Below are 27382 nucleotides of genomic sequence, written 5' to 3'. Positions count from 1 at the left end.
TTAAGGTCAAAATTATTACAAACCATCATTATACAGTGACTTGCCTAATTACCCTAACCTGCCTAGTGAACCTAATTAACCTAGTTAAGCCTTTAAATGTCACTTTAAGCTGTAGGAGTGTCTTGAAAAATATCGAGCAAAATATTATTTATTGTAATCATGGCAAATCTAAAATAAGTCAGTTATAAGAGATTAGTTATAAAACTATTCTGTTTAGAACTATTATATTTAGAAATGTGTTGAATAAATCTTCTCTCCATTAAACAAAAATTGGGGAAAAATAAACAGGGAGGCCTAATAATTCAGGGGGGTTAATAATGCTGACTTCAACTGTACATTTAACACATTGTGTTCTTGCATAGTGCATGCATTAAATGCATATTGGGAGCTATTAGTATAATGCATATGGTTTTCACTATTGGGAATTGTGCAGGATCATTGTGCAAGAAAATTTAAATAATAAAGAGAAAAAAAAACGTACAAATTCATACAGTAGATTTGAGTCCACATGCCTACTATATGCACAAATCTGTTTTATACTGAGATTATGAATACACTACACTTTTCATACACTGCTTTTGTCCACTATATACTAGAGAAGAATGCAATTTTGGATGCGGGCAGAGTCATGCCTGCTGATGTTTTACTGAACGATAATTTATTTACGGGCACATGTCTACAGACACCACTGACTGTATGAGTTAGGAACGAATCTAGTTCTGTTATAATAATAATAATAATAATAATAATAATGATAATGATAATAATAATAATAATAATAATAATAATAATAATAATAATAATAATAATAATAATAATAATAAATTATATTATTATTAATATTATTATTTATTTATTTATTTATTTATTAAGAACTGGTTGTTAATGTTCCAATTAAAAACTGAATGGATTTCATGTTTGCTTTCAAAATTATTATTATTATTATTATTAGTAGTAGTAGTAGTAGTAATATTAATAATAGCAATAATAATAATAATAATAATAATAATACAATATTTATTTATTTATTTTATTAAGAGTCAGTTATTGGGGTTTCAGTGAAGAAAGCTAATGATTTTCATGTTTGATGCCAAAAATATTATTATTATTATTATTATTATTATTATTATTATTATTATTATATTATTATTATTATTATTATTATTATTATTATTATTATTATTATTAGCAACAACAACAATAACAATAACAACAACAATAATAATATTGATATTAATAATACAATATTTATTTATTTATTTTATTGAGAGTCAGTTATTGGCGTTTCAATGAAAAATATTATTATTATTATTATTATTGTTGTTGTTGTTGTTGCTAATAATTGACTCTCAATAAAATAAAATAAATAAATATGAATTATTATTATTATTATTAATAGCAACTAAAACAACAAACAACAACAACAACAGCAATGTTAATAATAATAATAATAATAATAATAATAATAATAATAATAATAATAATAATAATAATAATAATAATAATACCATATTTATTTATTTATTTTAATAAGAGACAGTTATTGGGGTTTCAGTAAAAAATTATGATTTTCATGTTTGATGTTTGGAACTATTATTATTATTATTATTATTAGTAGTAGTAGTAGTAGTAGTAGTAGTAGTATTAGCAACAACAATAAAAATAAAAATAATAATAATAAAACAATATTTATTGATTTATTTATTTATTTTATTGAGAGTCAGTTATTGGCGTTTCAATGAAAAAAAATTGTTTTATTATTGTTGTCAACAATATTATTATTGCTGTTGTTGCTAATAACTGACTCTCAATGAAATAAAAAAAATATGTATTATTATTATTATTAATAGCAACTACAACAACAAAACCAACAACAATAATAATAATAATAATTCAATATTTATTTATTTTATTGAGTGTCAGTTATTAGCAACAACAACAACAATAAAATAATAATAATAATAATAATAATAATAATACATATTTATTTATTTTATTTTATTTTATTGAGAGTCAGTTATTAGCAACAACAACAACAACAGTAAAATAATAATAATAATAATAATAATAATAATAATAATAATAATAATAATAATAATAATAATACATATTTATTTATTTTATTTTATTGAGTCAGTTATTATGGTTATAATAAAAAAAATGATTTTCATGATTGATTCCAAAAATATTATTATTAAAACAGAATAAGTCAACGGTTCGTAGTTAATCTTTTCTATTGCTATGTAACATGACTTGCCATTAGCCTGACTCATCAGGCACTTCAAAAGACTGAACCATGAATACTGTTTCCTCTTTCTCCATTCGACAGGCGTAATGGAGTCCACCAAGTTCACCTAAACAATAGCCAAGATTTACCATCTCATATTTAACAGTTTCTGCTGCACCCAGTGAAAAGAGCATTCCACTTCATAATCGGTAAAAGATTTGTTTCTGACTCGCCTTTCATCGGAGCAATGCGTTTGCGCCCTCCCCTCGCCATCTCCTTCTCACCCTCTTTCAAACTTGCGCGTAACCTTTCTCTGCCCCCATTGTTTGGCTTTTGTTTGGCAACAGCTGTTGGGGTGGTTTTTTCTGGTCAGCTGTGAGAGCTCCAGGCACAACAGGAGCAGATGGCGTTTTGCCCTGCATGAATGGAGAAATGGAGGAGAGGAGCTGAATAGACTCTCTCTGAATGGTGTCTGTACAGCACCTGCCCCTTGTAGCTCTGCACAGACATCATAGAAACATGGCCTGATCTGCTACGGCTTCCTTACTGTCGTACACAATTAGACACACTGATGGAGAGAGAGAGAGAGAGAGAGAGAGAGATAGAGGGAGGAAGAGAGAGAGAGAGAGAGAGAGCATGTCTTGTTGGGCTGTGTCCACATTTATTGATTTCTCTCAGACCACTGGAATAATGTGCCGTATAGTAAGTTTGAGTTATTGGATATGACATAGCATGCACATGTAATCTATCACTTTGGTCTCCCAGTGCACTTTATCAGCTTTGTTGCTATAGTAACATGTGAGCTCAGTAATAGCTTACATTAACAGCCTAAGTAAGTCACAATAAAAAGCAATTTCGGAGAGTCAGGTTTCTGCGAAGAACACAAAGTCCGCTGAATACTGAAGAGGAATTGAAAAGAGGCAACTCAGGGGAAACGAGATATGTTTTATATTCAGCAACTGAAGGAGATGGAATGGATTCTTTTCCTTTCTCTCTCATGTACATCTGTCAGATACAAAGTTTCGCTATCTGTCACGAAAAAAAAACTAAACGCAAATGTTCCTCAGTCAACGACAGCCCACGGTCCAAATTTAGAATGAGTCTCTGCATGAAGGTTAAGCAAAAGTAACACAAACATTAACACAGATAAAATGCCAACTGTGTCAAATAAGATTGCTGAATTGGCCATGAAAATATTGATTGCTACCAATAAATATACACTCACTGGCCACTTTATTAGGTACACCTTTCTAGTACCGGGTTGGACGCCCTTTTGCCTTCAGAACTGCCTTAATCCTTTGTGGTACTGGAAATATTCGGAAAGATTTTGGTCCATATTGACATGATAGCATCACGCAGTTGCTGCAGATTTGTCGGCTGTAATCCATAAAGTGAATCTCGGTTTCCACCACATGCCAAAGGTGCTCTATTGGATTTGGTTCTGGTTACTGTGGAGGCCATTTGAGTGCAGTGAACTCATTATCATGTTCAGCCTGTGCGAATTGTAGCCTCAGTTTCCTGTTCTTAGCTGACAGGAGTGGCACCTGGTGTGGTCTTCTGCTGCTGTAGCCCATCTGCCTCAAGGTTGGACGTGTTGTGTATTCAGAGATGCTCTTCTGCATACCTCGGTTGTAACCAGTGGTTATTTGAGTTACATCAACAAGGCAACAAGGCATTTGCGCCCACAGAAGTGCCGCTCACTGGATATTTTCTTTTTTTCTGACCATTCTCTGTATCCCTAGAAATGGTTGTGCATTAAAATCCTAGTAGATCAGCAGTTTCTGAAATACTCAGACCAGACCGTCTGGCACCAACAACTATGACACATTTAAAGTTACTTAAATTACCTTTCTTTCTCATTCTGATGCTCGGTTTGAACTGCAGTAGATCGTCCTTACCATGTCTACATGCTTAAATACATTGAGTTGCTGCCATGAGATTGTCTGATTTGAAATTTGTGTTAACAAGTAGATGTACCTAATAAAGTGGTCGGTGAGTGTGTATATATATATATATATATATATATATATATATATATATATATATATATATATATGTATATATATTTAATAGTAAAATCATCAGTAGAACAAAACCAAATCTGCAACCAACATAACACATATTTTTAATGCACCGCATGTTGATTGTAATGCACCACCTCAGCTTAAGCATGCATATATTGACACATTGTAAGACATGACGAGGATGGAGGAAGGGAAGGCAGGAAAAGAAAGTAAAAGGGAAATAGAAAATTAAAAAAAAACATGTTTGCTGACACTAAAGCCAGGATGATGTGTTGGATATGTGTAATTTTCCCCCATTATTACTATTGTTATTACATTATTATTATTATTATTATTATTATTACTGATATCACTGTTTGCTGTCACCACAGAATATTACTTTTATCATCACCAACATTATTATTATTACCATTTTTTTTATCATCATTATTATTACTACTATGAATGCTAAATACTATTCAATACTATCAATATAATTCCGATTGTTTTTGCTTTTTAAACACATTCCTGCTATTTCATTTATGATCTATTGCTCTTTGTGTGTTCTGTGTTTACAGTATGTTTTGCTCTCTTTCTAGTAAAAAAATAAAGAAAATACTGACTGTTCAGTAAAAGTGTGTTTGCAGATTTCCTGGTGACATCGTGTGGCTTTTTACCTGCTGCAAAAGGAAACAGAGTCGTATTTCAGGGTTTGTTCACCCCAGTGATTTTAAACCAGGATTGTTTGTTTGATGACCTTTAACTTTCCAAAACGGAGTCTGGGAACAGTCAAGAGCCATAAAACTGAAGGAATAAAGCAGTTTGTGAATATCTCACAGAACGCCCAGAAATCCAAATAAGTTCATAATATATGCAACTGTTCTGTCAAGCGAACTTGCTGAAGTTAAGTTTTATCATTGTATTCGCTGATGCAGTGGAAGCGTGAAATTTAGCTATGCTGAATAATCTCACTTGACAAGTATCCTACGTAGGCAAAATCTATTTTCTGGGAATTTAAACTTCAATTTAGTGTATTTCTGCTCTTTCTGCTACAGCCGAGAGGGCTTCTAAGAACAGAAAACCATTTCATCTGTACTTGGGATGAATCAGGCTCTCGTAACTGAAGCATTGATTTGATAAAGTGGTGTGAAAAGAGAGAGACTGTGTTAAATGCACTGAGTAAAAATGATGCACATCCTTCAATCAAAGCTGTCAAATAATCACGCAAACTAGTGTTAAGTATTCTTATTTGTACAGAAAGTCCCCAGAAATGTATGACTTTCCATAAAATCTATATATGTACAAAGACACCACGCAATTTGTACATCTTATGTAAATATTGTTTGAGAAAAAGCATCACTGAAAAACAGACGAATCAGAACATAACACTGATTGTGAGGTCACAGTCAGGGTCATTAATATGTAGGTTATGCCAAAATCTCTTTAAAGGTATCCTATACTCTTTGGCTATGCCCTAATAGGATTTGATATTGAAGAAGGAGACAATTCCCCATTACACTGCCATTACAACCCCAACACCACAAGTACCAAGCCAAGTAGTATCCCAAATTGAACATTGAGATAACAACATAAATGACAATTTACCATGTGTTGTCACAGCTGAACACAAGATGCTAAAATCGCAATGTTAAACTTAGCCAACTACTTAGCTAACTATCTAGCAAACTAAATATTGCGATGACCTATTTGCACTGAGGTTGCTATTAACTCCTGCCAGTGTTGACATTTTGTAACCTACAAAATACAGCTGTATATGCATCTATGTCAGTCCCATTTGTTGAGTACAATTATAATTTAGCCTAAATTTCATCAACAACAAATAACTCAAGAGCTGCTGCATGGACATGGAGCACCCGGAGGAAACCCACGCCAACATGGGGATAATGTGCAAACTCCACACAGAAATCCCAACTGACCCAGCCAAGGCTTAAACCAGCGACCTTCTTGCTGTGAGGTGACATGCTCTAAACACAATGTAGCAGTTGCATGTACCTTTAATGCTAGTTCTCCCTGCCCACCATTCCCACGTGCGTGTCAGAGTGTGCCTCAATCTCTGCCTCGGCTGCGTCAGATAAACAGCACAGTGACAGACAGGAAGCAGATCTCATGTAACGTTTCGAGAAATACTACAGTAATAACTTTCAAAATGACTATTTGATGTATTTGTTGTGGAGTTAATTCAAGCCTTTCTGCGACGATGAGTCACACACAATGTAGTTACAAAGATAACGCACAGACACACAGCGGAAACACAGCATATGCGTTTGACTTTGCACTGTTTTTGCATGACAAATGTAAAAGGATATACATTAATATCCACTGCAATATGGATATCTGTTATGTTAATGTACAAAATAAACCTGACTTAATGTCCACAAACTCGGATTTAAGCGTCTTCTTTTATAATTGTACTGACATGTGGCGGTGGAGATGAATTACAGTGATTTTACCATCTTTACTTACTTTATTACAAACATGCACTGTTTTGAAAACGTTTTAGACTTGTAAAACTCATTTTTGATCACATTTGATAATGGTTGATGATCACAGAGAGCTGAACAGATCTTTTAATCCCAGTTGGTTTGCGCACGTCCTGTCTTGTTGATATGATTATACGCATTACTATGGAGAAATATTAATACATGGCTGTCAATCAATTCGGTGTGTGGGAAAACCACACTACTACGTCACGTTGTGGTGGGCCTCAAAATGGGAGGGATTTGGATCCTACAGTATTTTGATGTAGAGAAATTAAAAAAAAAGAGACTTGTTGTGTTTCTATCACTTCAGTAGGACTATGGACACACTATACCTACACATACTTCTGTCCAAACAGCTCACAAAAGATGATTTTCATTTAGGTGCTCTTTAATATTTACGACCCTTTCAAATAAGGTAAAACAGACCATTTCATTTTAGAAACAAATCCTAAGGTTGTAAATGGGCATTAAACCATTTGTGGTTTTAGACTTTTGCAAAATTGCACTTTCTCAGGCAACATATTTCCAATGTAGATATCAGAGAACAGTTTAAATATTGTATCAGTGCATTCTATGGCAGATTTAAAATGATTAAACCTGCACATTTAATTTCTATAACTTTAAATAAATACTATAAAAATATAATAAAAAAATATATAAATACTAATAAATCACTGACAGAAAATAAACGATTTCTTAAATACAAAATTTATCTTATAATTATGTACACATTTTGAACACTATCACACTTATCAAACAATAACATATATTGTTTGATAATGTATTATTTTTATGGCAAATTACTCGTTTTAGATTAACTTCAGTATCAAACCATTCATTAAACAAATAATAAAAACAGAACATTGTTGTGTTTATTTTTTTTTTTTTTTGCCTTACAGATGTGTTTTTGACCAAAAGTAGGCTAATAAAAGACAGTGTTGAAAGTCAAGTTCTTTACTTTGTGTCAGTCTGGGGAATTTTTCATAGAAATGTCCACAGCAACAGCAGCAGGTCATCAGCACCTAAAGAAAGCTCTCTGTCTGGCTGAGAGGTCAACACTCAGCAAACAAAAGCTGGCAGGGATCAACAACATCTTGCCTAAAGCTAGTCAGCCAAACTCTTGAGTCAGTGCAAGGCCAGGTGTCTGAAGTCGGGTCAAAGGTCACATGTGTTCTGTGGGATCTGGGTGGGAAGGGCTTCGTTTTGTTAATGGAGGGCAAACTGCACGGCCTACTGGACAGTGTAACTGATGGTGTGTGGTTAGAGGTGACCTTTGCCCTCTTCAACTACTGCCCTATTTAGTTATTGTTGCTAAGCTACACAAACATTGTCCACAAGCTGAAATCTCCCATCTGTCATGAAGCTGCTTTATCAGTCATTATTTTATTATATTAAAACATGAAACTGTATAGATGAACAGCTTCAATCACTGATCAAATACAGTTGAAGTCACAATTATTAGTCCCACTGTTTATTTTTCCCCCAATTTCTGTTTAACAGAGAGAAGATTTTATCAACACATTTCTAAACATAATAGTTTTAATAACTGATTTATTTCATCTTTGTCAAGATATTTTTCAAGATACTAGTATTTAGCTTAAAATGACATTTAAAGGCTTAACTAGGGTAATAAGGTTAACTAGGCAAGTTATTGTACAACGATGGTTTGTTCTGTAGACTATCGGAATAAAATATAGCTTAAAGGGGCTAATAATTTTGACCTTAAAATGTTTTTTAAAAAATAAAAAATTTTATTCTAGCCAAAATAAAACAAATAAGACTTTCTCCATAGGAAAAATATTATAGTAAATACTGTGAACATTTCCTTGCTCTGTTAAACATCATTTGGGAAATATTTAAAAGAAAAAAAAAAAAATCAAAGGTAGGCTAATAATCCTGACTTCAACTGCTTAACAAACAAAGCTTTCAAAAATAATAAATTGGGTAATATATAATAAAACATTGTTGGAAGCTTATTATCACACAGGTTTCATGCCGTAAATGACATGACCAAGCCAGGAAATATATTGTTTCAAATGACAAAATAATGTAAATAAAAATCACTTTGTTAATAAACAACAAAAAAAAAAAAATAATAATTAAGTCAGTACAAAAAAAACAAACAAACATAATCCTTATTTCCTTTTGCTTTTTCTTGTTTACTCAACTTTTGAAATCATCAGCTGCACTGACCTAAAATTATTTGTCAGTAATACAAAAAACATTTAGTTGGGTTAACATTATTTATTTTCTGGAGAGGTGAATTACTCTGTAACAAAACGTTTTAAGTTGTGCCAACTGAAAATGTTTTGCCTGGAGAACTGGAATGCCTGAAGGTAAGTGAACATTTTTCTTGTGTGCTCAACATTTTTTTTCACCTTTAACTGATAGGACAGTAGTGAGTATACACTGGAAAGCATGGGGAGAGGGTGCCATGTGTCGACGCACTAATCACTACACCATTGGCACCGATGTGTACTCAACTTTTGAAAACATCAGTTGCACTGACCTAAATGTCTGAAGTTGAGTGGACAAAAAAAAAAAAAACGCTTGTGGAAATCGGTACTAAGAAATAAAACTATCAGAACAAACAAACATAGTTCAACTAAAAAAAAAAAAAAAAACTAAAACAGAGACAGAAACAGGACAGGAGGTAAAACAACAATAACGGTAAGCAAAACAAGGATCAAAACATGGCAGCAAAATGCTTTGTAATGCTTTACATGTGAAGCATGCCTTCCTGATTTTTCAGTTGAACTATGTTTGTTTGTGCTCATAATGTTTTATTTCTTAGTACCAATTTCCACAAGAGTTTTTTGTCCACTCAACTTCAGACATGTTAGGTCAGTGCAACTGATATTTTTAAAAGTTGGGTACACGTCAGTGCCAATGGTGTAGTGGTTAGTGCGTCAACACATGGCACTCCTGTGTTCATGGTGACGAACCTCCAGTTCGATTCCCACCTCCAGGTTCTATGTTGATCCTTTCCCTCTCACCATGTTTTACTGTCTATTACTCTCTACTGTCCTATCAATTAAAGGTGAAAAAAACGTTGAGTACATGAGAAAAAATGAAAGAAAATACTTTTTTTTTGTTCAATCAACTTTAGGCATTTCAGTTCTGCAGACAACAAATGTTCAGTTGGCACAACATAAAAAGTTTTGTTATAGAAAAATTCACCTCTCCAGAAAACTAATAATCTTGTGCTAACCCAACTAAGTGTTTTTGTATTACTGACGAATAATTTTAGGTCAGTGCAGCTGATGATTTCAAAAGTTGAGTGAACAAGAAAAAGCAAAAGGAAATAAGGATATGTTTTTGTTGTTGTTGTTGTACTGTCTTTTTTTACAGTGTGCTGAGTTAAATTTCCAAAAGATTCAAAAGATCAAAGTCCAATGAAGACAATCGAATTTTCTGTTAAAATACACATTCACAAAACTGTTAATTAAACGATTTTTTTTCATTTTATGACATCAGTTTTATTTGTGTATATTTCCCAAATTCTTTTAAATATTTTTTATAGATTCCATTTTAGTAATTAAAACTTATCTAATGGACTTTTTTAACAGTCATCATAATCTTTATCCTTGAAGTTTTTAATATTTAGATTTTTTTTACAAGCCTATGTACATTTATATGCATTAAGGTATGTATTACATCATCTTCGCATCAATGTACAAAAAACAAATTACAGCTTGTGCGAGCCGTTTGTAATGCAGAGTGTATGGGGGCAGGACAGTCAATTTGACATTGTTTTACCCTCTGGCTGTCATAATTAGTCACAATTTTCCTTGTTCTGAAAGTCTTGATAACAACATTGCAGAGTTTTTTTTATTATTATACTATATATTATACAACTATGACAACTTCCCCTACTGAGAAACCTGGAAATGTGAAAAGGGTCCATTAGCTGGAATAACAGAACACTATACTGTCTGTCCACTTTCACAACAGAATTTATATTATTTTATTTAGAAAGTATACAACTGCAAAAACAAATAAATAAAACAAATAAATCAATAAATATTTTTGTTAGTCCTGTTAAACACAAAATGGAATTCGTGTGATTCCAAATTTTATTTCTATTATTATTAGTATTTTAGTATTACTCTGAGAAGTTAAATATACTGTTCAGTAGCGTATTATTGATGAACATTGAGGTTCCAATTTTAGGAGTTCTATTAATGCATTTAATAAAATTAACAAACAATGAACAACACATTTATTCAAGTTCTTCATCTTTGTTAATGTTAATTAATGCAAACAAAGTTGTTCACTGTTACTTGTTAACTCACAGCATATTAACTAAATCACAGCCTTGGATTTTAATAATGCAATAGTAAATGTTAAACTATGATTAATAAATGCTGTACAAGTATTGCTCACAATTAGCTCATGTTAGTAAATATATATTAACTAACATTAACTAATGGAGCCTTATTGTAGAGTGTGACTTGTTTCAAAAGAGGGTATTCGAAGAAAAGAGCAGATTTATTTTTGTCAACCTTTCAGTCAACAGTTCTTAAAATACCCATTTATTTCTTAGAGTAAAGAACATTTTAATAATTAAAGAAGCTTTTTTCTCTTTTGTGGAAGTTTCTTTATAGAACCACTGATCCCATTACCTTCCTTTTTTTTAAGAGCGCACATCCAATAGGAAGTAACAAATAAGTATCTAATATTGAATAAACAACAGCCTTAATTTACACTTTTGGACCTGGTAGAAATTATTCATGTTAAATGCGATGTAATAACATGACCTATGGTAATTTCCCTTCATTCTCTGATGAAAAGTAGCCAAAGAGACCACAAGCTCCAGAGGTCACAGCCTGAGCCTCAGGCCACAGAGCTTTTGTCACAGCGCACACATTATATCCATGCAGACAGCAGGGTGACGAAACATACCAATCAATCACTGATTGATATCACAAAAAATGGGACTTTCACAATGCATGTGACCTTTTCTTCTGTGTTTAACATAGGCTAAATTAAAATGCATTTGTATGCATACGCACACACACACACAGGATGATGAATAGCAGTGGAATATTAGGTTACATACAATAAAACTAGCGCCAGATCACATGACTGTGGTTTGAACTACATTCTATAGATAGACATCATATGCTTCCACTACTGAGGGGTAATTCTAGTCAAGGTAGAATTTATGTTTACTTCAAATCATTTTACACAACGTATTATTTAACAAGATAGTTAACCTAAAAATTGCTAACATTGTTCATATTTGTGATGTTTTTTCTATGTTTTTTGTTTTATTTGATTAAATTCTTCTCAATTTAAAATAAAACTATTGTGATTTTTGTTTTCTCAGGAAATGACAAATAGTAGGAATAACAAAGATTTTCACTGAAAATCGGCACTGTAAAAAAATTATTGCTGCCTTAAAATTTTTAGTTGAATTAATTGAACTTTCTAGTCATCTCAACTTCTATCAATCAAACTGACAAAAAATATGAAAAGGCACCTATTATGAAAATGATCTTTTGTAAAGCGGTTTGGACAGAACTGTGTGTAGGTATAGTGTATCCACTGTCATATTGGAGTGATAGAAACCCAACAAGTTCTTTTTTTTAATTTTCTGATGTTAAAACAGGACCCAAATCCTTAGGTCCTGAGCTGATTTTGAGGCCCACCGCAACGTGACGTTGGAGTGCGTTTTTGCCCCACCCAATGAATTGATTGACAGGTGCCATGTTTCTATAATAACGTGAATACACATGTCCACAAAACAATTTTTGCAAAGAAACTAGTAATATAATATGTTACAACTCTCTGTGATTTTTATAAGTTTTATAAGTTTAAAACGTTTTAAAAAATGTTTGTAATAAAGAAAGTAAAATTTATGTATTTCTTAACCACGGCTGCATGGTGTAAGTAAACACTAATGTGTGTGTGTGTGTGTATATTGCAAACGGCATTTGTGTGTGACTCATCATTTTAGAAAGGCTTGAATAAACTCCACCACAAATATATGAAGTTAACTTACTTGGTATTTTGATCAATGAGCTGTATTTCAGTTTCATCCGAGTCTGTCTCTATCACTGACTGCTGTTTATGTGAAGTAAGGCATGAGAAGCAGACATGCATGTGGGAACAGTGGGTGGGGAGAAGCAGCTCATTTGCATTTAAAGGCACAGGCTACAAAAACAGCTACAATGTTCTCAGACACCAAAAATGGCAGATTCTGGAGGCTATAATAAATTATTTTGAGCTGAAACTTTACAGACACATTCTGGAGACACCAAAGGCTTATTTTAGATCTTGTAAAATGGGTAAAAAGGTGCCCTTTAAATTGAAAAACACAGTAGTTTTGGTATTTTTATTTTTTGGACTATACAGTCATTATACCAAATACATTATGCTCAGCATAAACGAGTATGCCTCCTTTTGTAAATGATATTTTTATCTATTTCTTACTGAATGTAGCCAGTAATTTTTGGTACAATTAAAAAAAAAAACTATTGTATTAAACAGTTATACCCATTAATACAGTGCTTAGCATATACAAGTTCACTCCTCACAAATCTTTTAAAACTAGTACACCCAAATTTATGTCATAGAAAAGTATTAGATACAAATTTAAATAAGAGGAAAAATCAAGAGAAGCAATTATTTTATTTTTTTATTTAGTTAAAATTTTGTAGGTTGTAATTTTTTTTGTTGCAATATTTAGCTTTAATTGAATTGCATTATCTTACAATTTCTAAATATGTTTGTTGTCTAAAATATTATTGTAATAAATATATCTGTTTAATAAATCTGTTTTGTTAAAATGCACCAAAATACATTGCCTATTTTCCCTGAGAAATGGATCAAAATATTCATTTTCAAAATGGGGTGTGCTCAATTATGCTGAGCACTGTATGAGTTTAGTCACCTTATATATTTAGCAATACAACAAATACATTTAAATTTAAACAATGTATTGCAAAAACAAACAAAAAACAAACAAAAAAAAACCTACAAAATTTCATTTGGGTGTACTGCTTTTTAAACTATAACTTTAAATTGTTTTGTTAAATTAATTTCAGTTTTAGCTAATTAAATATTGATTTAAAAGAGAGATCTGTGAGGGGAGTACTCATATATTTATATACACACACTGTACATACACACACATACTGGTGTTTTCAGCAAATATGAAGCACTGAATCTAAACAAGGCTCTCCCGATGATCAATTTTCATCCGGTCACTAAAACACGACACAGTTTCACTCCTAATCGCTTACGAGCCAAAAGCATCATCAGCTGTTATTAGGACATATAATCAGTCTGTAAAGCTTTATTTATTTATTCATCAGCGGGGTGTGTCAGAGTTCCAGCCCTTGTTGTGAGATATTTATCCTCGCTGAGACCACGCGGATAACAAGGTTTACCAAATAACAAGGTACTGCATGCATTATTGATGCTGCCCTCCATGAGACTGTTCGGAATAATAAGCGCTATTTTCCGGCCCCTCATTACCGGCTGTTTTTAAAGGATGTGTTTGGTCGCCATGGACACCACTCTTCTCTCTCTCCCCACTTCTTGCCATTGAAATTCAGGGCATGCGGGGAACTCGCTGTTTTTAATTTTCATTTCATCATAGGCGCTTTAAGACTGTTGCCAGCACTTATTTGCAGTTTTCCTGCAGACCTCTCCACTACACCCTCTGACAGAACAGATGCTGCAATTAATCAAAGAGTGCGAGTGTGGGCTTCTCTCTGACACAAAACCCGACTCGAGAGCCAATCACCGCAGCCCCTCACATGCAAATTGCACAAGCATTCTCAAAATTAACTAATTGGGTACAAAATACAGATTGAGAATTCTATTAATGCGGAACAAGATATGCGCAGGCACAGATTCCTTCCCTTCTGGAAGCCTCTGTGTGGCGTAGCGTGTAAAAAAAAATAAAAATACCAGCACCGGTCAGCAGATAAAGGAGCTCGCTCCACTGTCCTCACGTGCTTATTGTGCATTTATGCTAATTAGCCTTTGGCAAATCCTACCTTCCCCCACAAATATTTGTGTGCGAGGGCTTGGGGTCAGTTTGAAAATGTGAAATCTTAACAGCACTGCTTTACTGAGTGAGAACCAATGTGTTTTTGTTGGAATAATCATTTGTTTGAGTTGAGATGCAAAAAAATAAGCGTATATATCCAGAATAAACAGAGTATTTAAGTACTGATGTCTTTATTTTAAATCTCTCATAACTAACAAGGACACATTGAGGAAATATTTTGTACAAAAGTATGGCTAATATAATCTTTGAAATGAATCAGTTCCTTGAAATAAATATTTTTGATAATTTTAATTGCAAACAGAGAGAGAGACACAGAGAAATATAATACAAAATTATGGCTAGTATCATATTGACGATGGAATGCCTTTTTTAATGGGTTTTTGGATGGCAAACATAAAAACTTAAAAAACGACATTCATGATGTTTAAAAACAGGTGGAGTTTCCGACTGACATGAGCCGGATTTATTTATTTTACTGTCAGTTTTTTTTTTAAAGCAATTAATTTCTGAAATGTAAGCAAAAATACAAACAAATGATTTGCTGCTACTGTAACTCATAAAAAAGTAGAAAAGAGCACTATGAGATAAAGCAGGTGACAGGTCAGCTTGCCAACATCTGCGTTTAAAGCCTCACATATTAAAACTTTACAACAAGAGGTATGAAAAATGTACAACTTCATTTTCTTTTATCTTACCACAGATTCTTTTACAGCTGGCACAAAATACTTCCATGTCCTTCTATGATAGCCAAAAAAAAAAAAACATCTGATAAGATTCCTGTTAAACTGTCCTTGTTGTGAAATGTAGGGCATTATAAAACAATCAGTAAACCAACAGACTAACATCAGTAATTTAGTCTGTTCTCCCCAATAAAATGTTCTCATTACATGAAAGAAAATAACTCAAAAACATAACTTATTCAATAAAACTTCTGAGGTAAAGATAATTACAGAGAAGAATGATTTTTGGAGCGCTGTTACTACATATGTTGGAGTGAGTGCGCCGTTTGAGGGCTTTGGCCAGAGGACAACAAGTCCTCTTTCCTCAGAATAACACATACAGCAGGTCACAGATAGGAGGATGACAGAAATGATCGATGGACGCGTGTCAATAGTCCAAGTCTTTTACATGTTTTGAGATTTCCTGTTTGAAAACACGGCATGAGATGTGTCAAACACCACTTGGTTTCTAAAAGCAGAATGATTTGATTGAGAGCTTCCCGACAGTGACTGTTAAACAGTTCATTGACAGGATGACAAAAAAAGGGAGAAAGTAGACTTCGCAAAATTACCAGTCGGACAGTGCAAGAGCCATTCAGCATGTCTCTGACGACCAGTTTAGTGTTCAGTTCACCTTACGCCGCTTTCTTCCTGAATTCCTCATTCCAGTGGTAAGAGTGAATCCAACCTCATAAATAAAGCTGTTAAATAAAACCGTCGGACTTTCCACGTCATCATGCTCTGATAGAGTTTAATCTCCACAACAGAGAGAGAGAGAGAGATAGAGAGAGAAAAACCAAATGAACTAAATATACATACAAATGACTACTGGGTGCTCAAGTCTATGAACAGACCTCCCGGTAGCTCAGTCTATCTTATAGACAAGAAATCCAGCTAAGATGCTTTGTCCTTTAACACATATCTTATATCCATCTAGAACAAAGGACAGTTCTTTGTAAAACATTCATATTTCTCACACACTTCTTAAGTGCAACTTAAAAAAAGCTTGATGCTTTTCGATAAATTCCATCTTCCTTTTCTGAGGGCGTTTGGTTCAGTAGATGCTGACTTGCGACAGGACCTGTGCGTGAGCCTGTACCTGTGAGGGGTGCTGCTGAGGCGCTGGAGGGGGCGGCGGGCTGCCGAGAGAAGCTGAATGTGGCGTACCGGGCGAATGCTGCACGGGTGAACACTGCGACTGCGGGAGATGCTGCTGCTGCATTTGATGCTGATGCATTTGCTGCATCTGCTGCATGTGCTGCATCTGCATCTGCTGCTGCTGCATCTGTTGGTGTTGCTGCTGCTGCTGCTGCATGTGGTGCTGCTGAAGCTGCTGCTGCAGGTGATGCTGGAAATGCTGCTGCTGCATTTGCTGCTGAATCTGCTGGTGGTGCATTTGCTGTTGCTGCATTTGGTGGTGCTGCAAATGCTGCTGCATCTGATGCTGCTGCTGCATCTGCTGCTGCATGGATGAATGCCGGGGCTGCATTGGCGGACTCAATTGTGACGACACGCTCGACTGCGGACCCATCTGCCCCAACAGCTGCGACTGCACGCTGCCGGGCGTCATGTTCTGGTGAGCTACCGTGACCGAGGTGACAATCTGGCTGCCGCCGACACGCATTTGCAGAGGTTTTGGGGCGATGGCTCGAGGCAGGGCCTGCTGAAGTGCCTGTGCAGCTGCAGACATGGAGGGGTGCTGGGACAGAGGAGACGGCAGCACGAGCGCTGGCGAGAGGCTGGTGGAAGCCAGAGTCTGCTGCACCGAGCGGATGGTCTGGGCCTCCGCTGACTCTGCGGCCGCCTGAGACAGAAATAGAGAGCGGTCAAATGAATTCTGGTACTCAACAGATTCTTTCTTTTGTAGTGCCCTCCGCTTTATTAGTGCTGATGCGGTGACTGACTCGACAGAAAGAAAGCCGTTCAGAGAAAATTGCTGCTGTCTTACATTCGGTGATCTAAGGAACTTGCCAAGAGAGGAGTTTATATTATTTAGTAGCCTAGGAAAAGATCTGAAATGAGACGCGCGCACTGAAAATAACTAATTCTCCAGTTAGGAATTTCAGAAGAAATGCTTAATACATATATTATACTGCTGAATTGACAGCAGTGTGATGCTGATAGCATACATTTGTAGAAAATCTCCAGAACTTGCAGCACACAAGTCATATACAATATCTCTGCTCCTCACACTGCACATCCTGTACATAATGTCTAAAATCAAACATCATTAAGTTCTCAGACGATTACTTTCATTCAGATTGTGATTTGATGATCATTTACTATTGCATAAAGACAATGGAGAGGATTTGTGAATGTGGCTCATATGCAGTGGTGTAAAGGAACAAATTACAAATACTTAAATTACTGTAGTTTTTCTCAGGAATTGTAATTTACTAAGTAGTTTTAAAAATGTGTACTTTTACTTTCCCTTGAGTACATTTTTGATGCAGTACTGGTACTTTTACTCCACTACTTTCCTTCAATCTGTAGTCACTACTTTATTATTTCCTGTCTATAGGGATTAGAAAAATCAGTCCTGCAATTCCAGCCCAATCAAATCACACATAGAAAGTAAATCGCATCATACTGAAGTACCTTAAGACATGCAGCAAACTGTTTGAAAGCATTAAAAGTGTCCAAGAAGATAGTTTACATGCAATGACCCAGAGACTGTTTAGACTGAATGTCACTGGTGAGAAGATGACAGATGTTTACTGTATGATGACCACAACAATAACTAAATGCACTACAGAATGTTATGTTTACACACACACACACACACACACACACACACACACACACACACACACACACACACATGCACAAATTACATGTAAACACATCAACCTTACCCAGTGTAATACTCACTACTCACTACTCTTGAGTAATTTTAAAAGGGCTACTTTTTACTCATACTTTGAGTAATATTTACAACAGATACTTTTACTCTACTTGCACTACATTTTTAGGCAAGTAATGGTACTTTTATTCGAGTTTGACTTTTCAGTACTCTTTTCACCATTGCTCATATGACAGTGGCAGATGTATTATTTCAGAATTTCATTCATACTGCACATTTTTACTGTATGGAGAAAACTATTTCATGGTCACTGCTTACATTTAAGCAGTATTAAGCCATTTAGCAGAGGCTTTAACCAAAAGCGACTAACAAATCAGAATAGTAGAAGCACTCCAGATCACCAGACAGTAGCGATATATAAATGCACTGATAAGTCTAAGTTAGTTTAACAAACAAACAAACATAGAAAAAACAATAAAGGAATAACTAGTGAGTGCTATTGTTAGTCAAGTGTTAATGAAACAGATGTGTCTTCAGAGGTTTCTTAAAGATGGCCAGAGACTCAGGTGTTCACAAAGTGTTAAGCAGGTCATTCTACTAGGATGGAAGGTTAAAGGTGAAAGTCCTTGCAATCGATTTTGTGCCCCAATGGAATGGAACCACAAAGCGTTGTTCATTGGCAGAGCGCAGACTTAGACTTCTACTCCGCTACTCTGCTTAGACTTTGGTGTAGATGAATATCATTAGTGCTAAACTGTGTGCAAAGTGATTTCTTTTTTTAACAAGAAGCAACAAATATGCAAATGTTTCCAGCTGCCTAAAGGATACAGCGAGTTAATGAGGCATGGTGGATCATAAGAATATCTAATCTATTTCATTAGCTGTATTTAATTCTATTTTTATACCACCAGTGTGAGTGAGCAAACACACTTGCAGTCATGTTTAAATATAAAAGAAATTTGTCAAGCTGTGTTTTAAAAGTTCATTTTGGTAAAAATCAATAAATGTTAACATATGCACAAAATATTAAATAAATAAACGCCAGATGGAAGAAGAACTGCTGTTTTCTGTCAGTTCTACATTTGCTGCTTTCATTGAAAAGTTTGCTTTGTGTAAGAAGGTCTTATCTTTTAACAGTGGGTAAAGACTCAAGGTGAAATTGACTCAAGTCTGAAAGTGATCTGAACTATTTTTCCATATACTGACAAACGAAAACATTATGAAAGGATTCTGGATGAATGGAGAAAAAAAAGATGAAGGAAAGACTGTGTGAGGTAGACTGACAGAAGAAAAGAAAAACACAGACATAGAGCCGTTTAAACAGAAAGCACCTTCACCTTTGACACAAGGCTAGCACGGTATGCTGCGAGAGCTTTCAGGTACTCTTTCTTTGCCGCTTCTGTTTTGCTTTTGTAAACCTGTGGAGAACAGAATACGTGAGGTGTGATAAACAGATAATTAGCGGAACATTGACTGGCAAGCATGCGTTTCACAACAGGGAGAGCCTGCAGGCTTCATCTCAGTCGGTAATAAAAAACTAAAGAAGTGTGAAAAAAAAAATCAAGCAGCCTGTTAAAACACCTGACATGAATCACTCTGTGCAAAACCAGAAATTAAGAACATTTGTTATTTTAGCTCAAGCAGGAAGACTATTAATGTTCTCAAACAGACAGCTCTATTTATACAGACTGTGTTCATGTGAGGATTAGAAAAATATTTTCTGTGAAAATCAGCAGTTTAATACCTGCTTCTGCTCTTCTCCCAGTCCATCCCACATGGAGGCTACTATCTTGGACACCTCTCCGAATGTGGCGTTGGGGTTCTGGCCTTTAATGGCTGCCTGGGTGTCTCTGAAAAACAGGGCGTATGCAGACACTGGCTTTTGGGGCTCATTGGGATCCTTCTTCTTCTTTTTCTTGGGCGTCTTCGGCTTCTTTCCGGCATCAGGGGCGGGACGCTTTTCACCAATCACCTGATGAAGAAAGGGAAGCTTATTATCCATCTTATGCCCCACATGAATACTAAATTAGGGGTTACACTTTCAGTTTTGAGAACTTTCATTGAAACACAAACAAATAATTTCAGTTTATAAGGTTGTGCTACAAATAATACACATGCATAGAGAAAATATGAGTGAGAGGTACATTTTGCTTTGAGTTTTATTTTTATCCATCATGGAAAGAAAGTTATGCTTGGCATTATAAAGTTATGTTTGGTTTGATGTGACAATGTGAAGGAAATAAAGTTATGTTTGGTTTAATGTGACATTAATATCACAAGGATATCTTTGTTTAAAGCTTTTTTGAGTTTTGTTCCTCAAACAAAGATGTCTCTTTGTTTTTATTACAGTACATTAATATTCAATATATGTCTGCAATATTACAGTGGAAAGACTTGTTTTTGGGATCTTTGAAGGTCTGCTGGAAGCAATTTGTTTTTAATTCTTGCTGCCTTTTAATATCGCCATGAATGAACTGTGGCGAGAATAATGGCACCTCATTACACCTTGTTTTTTTAAAACTCTTCACTGATTACTTACAATTACTCTCATAATTCATGAAAAGCATTATGGGTCGTAGAAAAAAAAGGTCAATTAAAATATTCCCTGCAGGCACAGGACGTCAACATGATGTCATATTGACGTTGCACCCCAACGTCATGGGGACGTTGGATTTTGTTTGAATATGAAAATCAGGTTGATTTCAGAGCCAACGTCAGGCTGACATCAATGTCCAATGTCCAACCTCTAATCATGTTACACCTTGACGTTGTATGGACGTTACCACTATGACATCTATGAGCTGTTAGATTTTAGTCACTTTCCAACACAACCTAAAATCAAGCAAATATTAACGTCGTTATTGGACGTCAAAATAACGTTGTTCTTAGACGCTGGCAAGACATTGAATTTTGGTCACCTGACGTCATGACTTAAATCTAACCTAATATTAAAGTCTTATGATGTTGCTGCTGGGTTCCTAATGGGATGTTAAAGGTGACATCAGATTAAATTGTCACTTTTTGTCATTTTAAAAAAATTGTTAGACTTGTGCTGTGTCAGCCAGCTCAAAGAAGTCGAAACGAAACCATGCAGATTGTTTATTATAAACTGTCTGAGTGTATTTATGTGCCATAATTGACCTGTCTGAAATTCATGCCAGTATAGACCAGCTAGTTCATTACATGTGCCTGCCTCCAAGCAAACTATGTGCACTGCCCTTCTCCCCACTTTTTTTTGTAAACAGATAGCAAAGCAGCCTACAATATGTCTTTAGTTTGTCTGCATTTGAACAATGGAGTGATCCTGACATGCAGTCTGCTCTGTGCGATAGTTGTTACTATATGCCAGTTTCAGTTCACTTGTGTTTAGAATCAGATCATCATTCTTCATGTGCAGAGCTGTGTTTGTCAGTGTGTTGTTTTTGGTTTTCACTCAGACTGTGCAGCTGAGCATTTGTTGCTCACTACACCAGTGTGACTTTTCATATGTATAGATGTTTGTTTGAATATATCTTACATTGATAATGATGGGTTGCAATGTCAAGAAATGATAAATTATATGCATCGATTCTATGCACAGATGACGGCCTGGTGGAATCTTACATTTTGTCATTAACATGTGGAAACAGCTTCAAATATTCCATAGCAGTCATAAAGAAAAACGTCAACAAAAGCTTGAGACGTTGAGTACTATGTGTGCTGTGCAGGTTTAACTGCTCCCCAAGAATAGACCATCATTCCTGAACCTGCAGCCTCAGGAGCGGTGGGTTTAGCAGCAGCTCATTAGAATTTAAAGAGCAATGAAGCAAAATGGCTCACTGATGTGTTTGTGACAGTGGGTTCATTTACACTAACATTGAGAAATGAAACTTTATTAAGATTCTAAATAATCATATCAACTTGTGTAAACTGGACATCCGATGTCACCCTAAAGTATTTTCATTAAAATCTTCTGAAGACACTCACCCTGTTTCCTTCCTCCTGATCATCTTCATTGATAGAGCTGGAGGGTGAAGGTGTAGCAGATTTGCTTGCAGGTGGAGATGGGGATGTGTGAGCAATGTTTGATCCAGTCATATTCAGCCCCAGCTGTGCGTTGATCTGGGACTGGTTGATCGTGGTAAGCTGGTTTTGAGACATCATGCCATTGGGGTTGTGCATGCTAATGATGGAGCGCATCACCATAGTGGGGTTTGGAGGATACTGACGGAGGTGTGTCTGGCCAACAACCTGCACAGCAAACAGACAACAACACCAGTTTTAGGCACACACCTTTCAAAACACACCTAAATCAGTATTAGATTTACACCTGTCAAATATAACAAAATCAGTACCAGATTTGGTCACACTTTAATTTGGTGGTCCATTTGTTGAATTTAAGTTACATTGCATCTACATGCTAACTAATTCTCATTTGAGTATAAGTAGACTCTAAGGTTGGGGTTAGGGTTGGTGTAAGTTGACATGTACTTGCAAAGTTTCTTATAGTCAGTTAAATGTCTGTTTAGCAGCAGTATCAACATATATTAAGCTGACAGTCTACTAATACTCAAATGGACCATCAAAATAAAGTGTTACCCTAAATTTAAACACCTTAAAAGACAACACAATCCATTTTAAGGCCAACTCACACCATACAGACGAACGCTAACAAACAAGTTGGCCATTGTATTTGGAATGTTGTGAAAAATTAGTCATGTTTACACTCCTATGCACAATAAAGAATGAACATATTAATGATATGTTCATAAATGAATAAATATTATTAATATTTATTAATAGATCCTTTTTAGGGCTAAAATGCATTTTACGTGAAGTCTATCTAGTCCCTGGTTAGACTACTGTAGGTCAGATTTTGTTGCTGATTGAACATGTTTAGTCACGTGTAAACAAATGCTGACCATGGCAACACACTGATCTAACATAGACCATCAGATTTGTTTGTTGGTTTGACTGTGTGGTGTGAATTGACCTTTACTGTACATTTATACATTTCATAAGACAACATATCCAGTTAAAAAAAAACTCATTTCAAAACACAACAAAACCCCTGAAGACAACAAAATCTTGGTTAGATATACAATCTTTGTTAGATATAAAACCATTTTAAAGTCGACAGCACATCAAAATATACAATATTTATTTTGCTAGCACACATTGTTAGGTGAATAATAATGAAAATTAATACACTAAAAAACTTTTGTTTGACTTGGGCATCTTTAAATCAGAAGCTAACCATTTTCTTCCACTTTGGAATGGCAGTCTATCTTGATGTCAGATTGATGACTTGGGAGAAATATGCTTAGTCATGCTCCTCCAGTCATTATTATTTTGTTGAGAGAGGAGGAGCAAAACATAAAACCTCACCTCTACTCAATATTGTATTTCAGTTGGAAATACATCATTCTGAAATAAAAGTCTGCAGCAACTTTTAGTAAACATGGTATTTAAAGATATGCACCTTTAAATAAGTTTACATATAGACACTTAAAAACAAAACAAAACCACATTGTTTATTAGCAAGGGCACAATACAGATGACCAAATATGATTAATCAGCTGTGCCATCTAAATAAATACGTTACAATAAAAAATGATTGACAATATAAGTTATTTTAAACTGTAATATTTTAAAGTGTTACAGATTTTCCTTTCTTAATTATTATTGTTTATATTTTGTATTTCATTTGTGTTAGTACATTTCTAAGCTCAAAAATGTGTTTCATTTTTTTATTCACTTCGACAAAATAATACAGAATTTAATCCTGTGCTACTGTATATATCAGGTATTGACCCAAATGTATATAAAAATAACCATACACTTATCTTTATACAGTGCTCAGCATAATTAAGCACACCTCATTTTGAAAATTAATATTTTTATCTATTTCTCAGTGAATATTGACAATGTATTTTGGTGCATTTAAAACAGATATATTTCTTAAAATAATATTTTAGTCACCAAACATATTTAGAAATTGAAAGATGATAAAATAAAATTCAAGCAAATTATTGCAAAAACAAAAATTTACAACCTACAAAATTTCAACTTTTTTTGCTTCTCTTGATTTTCCCCCTTATTTTAAAATATCTATTTAATATTTTTCTATACCATAAATTTGGGTGTACTAAATTTTGAACTCTTATCTTGTTAGATAAGCTCCGGATTTGCACAAATATAATATTGTATAGCTTCCTATTAAAAATATGAATTTAAAAGATAGATTTGTGAGGGGTGTACTTATATATGCTGAGAACTGTAGGTTATGGAAAAGATAATTAGCTCTATATAAAAACAACACAAGTTTAAGTGTGTGATGTTTTATGTATGGGGAGGTGGAGTATGGCGAAGACTAATGTGCTTTGTATCGACTGAACAAAGAGTAAAATTACAGCAACTGACAGGCTCCAAAAGCAACCAGATTACAGAGCAAAATCAACTCAAACAACGTGAGAAAAACAAGAATTCATTTGATCTCCTTTGTTCACTTCTCCTTTGTACATCAACTCCTTTCCTCTCCCTCTCTCCATCTGGTATTCAGAGACTCAAACTCAATATCTGTATGTGTCAACACATCATAAAGCTGTGCACCTGGCCTTATTGGCCAGACCTGCTGAACCCTCTCCCTTAGTACAATATTCTAACACCTTCCCTCACACACAGATTACACTCTCTCTGTATTAATTCCCTCGACACATGTAGCTTCATATCGAATCCATGCCTTATCAAAAACACAATTTACAATACAATAGCTGTTTTCAACATCTGTTAAGCTGGAAAATATGCTCTGTTTTTCTTTTAAAGAAGCATAGCGCAAAAAAATCTCTGAGTAAATGAGGAAATTAATTACACCTCAGCAGAAACAGATTTGCATTAGTTTCATCAGCAGAACGCAGTGTCAGAGCCACTCTTTGTGTCAGACCTTTCTACTGTGTTCATTAGTCATGACCATCTGCGTCTAACACTTCAACACTCACCGATACACCACACTGAAATCACCGCAACATTCTCTCTGTGTCAGTAATGGAAAGAGCACAGAAAATCAGAGTTATTTGAGGGCTCATATTTAACATCAAAGCCTCTCTCCTCCATGTGAATACATAGAAATGATCAATGTTCTGAATATTTGTCAGACGACCAAATGTTTGCTAACTCTTTTGAATTCTTTTTCGTTTCCTGCATTACTATGTTGGTCTCAAAAAATGGTCAGGGGTGCGTTTCCCAAACAATGACGTAACTCGCAGCTGAACTATCATAGTACGATGCATCGTTTGGGAAAAAGAATGATGTAGTGACGAGTGTTTCCCAAAACCCGTAGTTTCTGTGTTGCAGATCCATCATTTGAACAATCAATGTTAGTTATAACGTAAAATGCCCATAATGATGCTCTAAATAGGGTGAAGTAACAGAGAAAAACCCCATAATTTATTTGTGCAAATTATATTGTTTTACACACACACGCATTAAAAAAATAAATCAAATAAAAAAATAAATAAATCAAATAAAATATATATATGCATATGTATATATTATAATTTGATAAAAACATGCACTTGTTTTCCATATTTAATAATTTAAATGTATGTAAATGGCACATATAGGGCCTGTGTTTCCTTTACAAATATTATTGAGAACATTACATGTTCTATTCTAAAACATAAAATCACTTACAAAAGCTAACACGTATTCTAATCATATTTAAATCATATAAATAAATAAATAAATAAATAAATAAATAAATAATGAGCCTATTTATTAAGAAATGAAATGTAATATTTTACTTTAATAATAATATTAATGATGATGATGATGATGACAATTATTATTATTATAATTTTTATTAAGTAGGATATTGTTTATTTATTTTTATTTTTATTTTGAAAAGTCTACTTTTACAATTTGACACATACAAACCACTGCAAAATGTTCTAACCAACAGGCCCATGTCATATACAGTACAGATACTTAAATAACCTACTTTAAATTAAAAGCATTAACGTATGCTATGTTTTTGGTTTTCACAAGCTTTGGAGACATAATGGAAATTTCTCTTTTAAATAATAGGTCACCTATACCTTTCGTCATGAGCCACGGCTGTGTTCAAAATGACATCAATGTTTTCAAAGTGCACTGCAAAGGAAATTCCAAGTTTAATTGTTGGAATGTTCTAAACGAATAGGGCATCGGGGGGATAACTGAGAATAGAACACAGCCAGGAACTATGTTTCTAAGTACATCTCTAGAGGTGTAGTCACAAGCATACAAGTTTGCGATGCAGTTAGCGAATGTTTGTTGGAGCGATGGATTTGGGAAATGCAACATAACCGAACTATGTTTGTAACGATGCAACTTGCGACTTCAGTTGGCTAACCATGGTTTTCGGAAATGCACCTCAGAACTGGTCTTCAGTTTCAGGAGAATTTGATCCGGTCACACAAAGCAGAACAGATGCAGAAATAATTCCCACGACGCATTTTGAAAAGGCAGCTGCGATTTCTCTTGAAGCATCTAATGATTTGACAACATTATCTTCCCAATGATCAAACAGCAGAAAATGAAAACACGGGATGATTTTGTGTAAAATAGATATTTATGTGAGGAATGGGTGCATGCAAAAGAAAGAGCGATGAATGGAGCATTCACGCTAAAGCGGCACAAACAGCAGTCAGCTTTTGCTAATAGCAGCCTTTGTAGGCAATGAAAGAAATGTGATTTCTGCTGTCAGAGTGGTTTAGCTGGTAGAATGAGTGAGTCAGTATCCGATCTGTTTATTTATGTCCCTGCTGCACACCCTCCATTTGCATTTTGATTGGAACATTGTCTGCTGACACACAGCTCACATCTACACAGATGCTTTTGATAGTCTTCATAAATCTGTAAATAACTTCTTATCTGAAGAGCAAAGAGGCCAGATGTGCCCTATCCTCTCCTCTGTGTGTTTGCGTGTGCTTGTGCAAATGTTGCTATTATTCCAGCAATCAGTCCATCTCGGCTGACTGTATCCCAGCAAAAATAAAATAAATAACCTTTTTTTTTCTTGTATCTTTATTCCCTAGCATACTTTACTACAGGCACAAAAGCATAAACACCAAACAGCAACACC

The 27382-nt window shown here is 34.7% G+C and overlaps 1 protein-coding gene across 1 annotated transcript in view; it reads right to left on the bottom strand.

The window, feature by feature from the left end:
* Window positions 1-14972: 14972 nt before the first annotated feature.
* The window catches only part of tox3 (TOX high mobility group box family member 3), a 65770-nt gene continuing 53360 nt past the window's right edge, over window positions 14973-27382 (bottom strand). The window contains exons 4-7 of the mRNA XM_056461788.1: window positions 22246-22509; window positions 20024-20251; window positions 19617-19697; window positions 14973-17280 (exon numbers count right to left, since the gene is read on the bottom strand). Of these exons, the coding sequence (XP_056317763.1) occupies window positions 16531-17280; window positions 19617-19697; window positions 20024-20251; window positions 22246-22509 (1323 nt within the window). The 3' untranslated portion in view covers window positions 14973-16530. The remainder of the gene's footprint in view (window positions 17281-19616; window positions 19698-20023; window positions 20252-22245; window positions 22510-27382) is intronic.

This window comes from Danio aesculapii, chromosome 7 (assembly GCF_903798145.1).
Source record: "Danio aesculapii chromosome 7, fDanAes4.1, whole genome shotgun sequence".
Lineage (NCBI taxonomy): Eukaryota > Metazoa > Chordata > Actinopteri > Cypriniformes > Danionidae > Danio > Danio aesculapii.
This window is presented reverse-complemented; position numbering and strand designations above follow the sequence as displayed.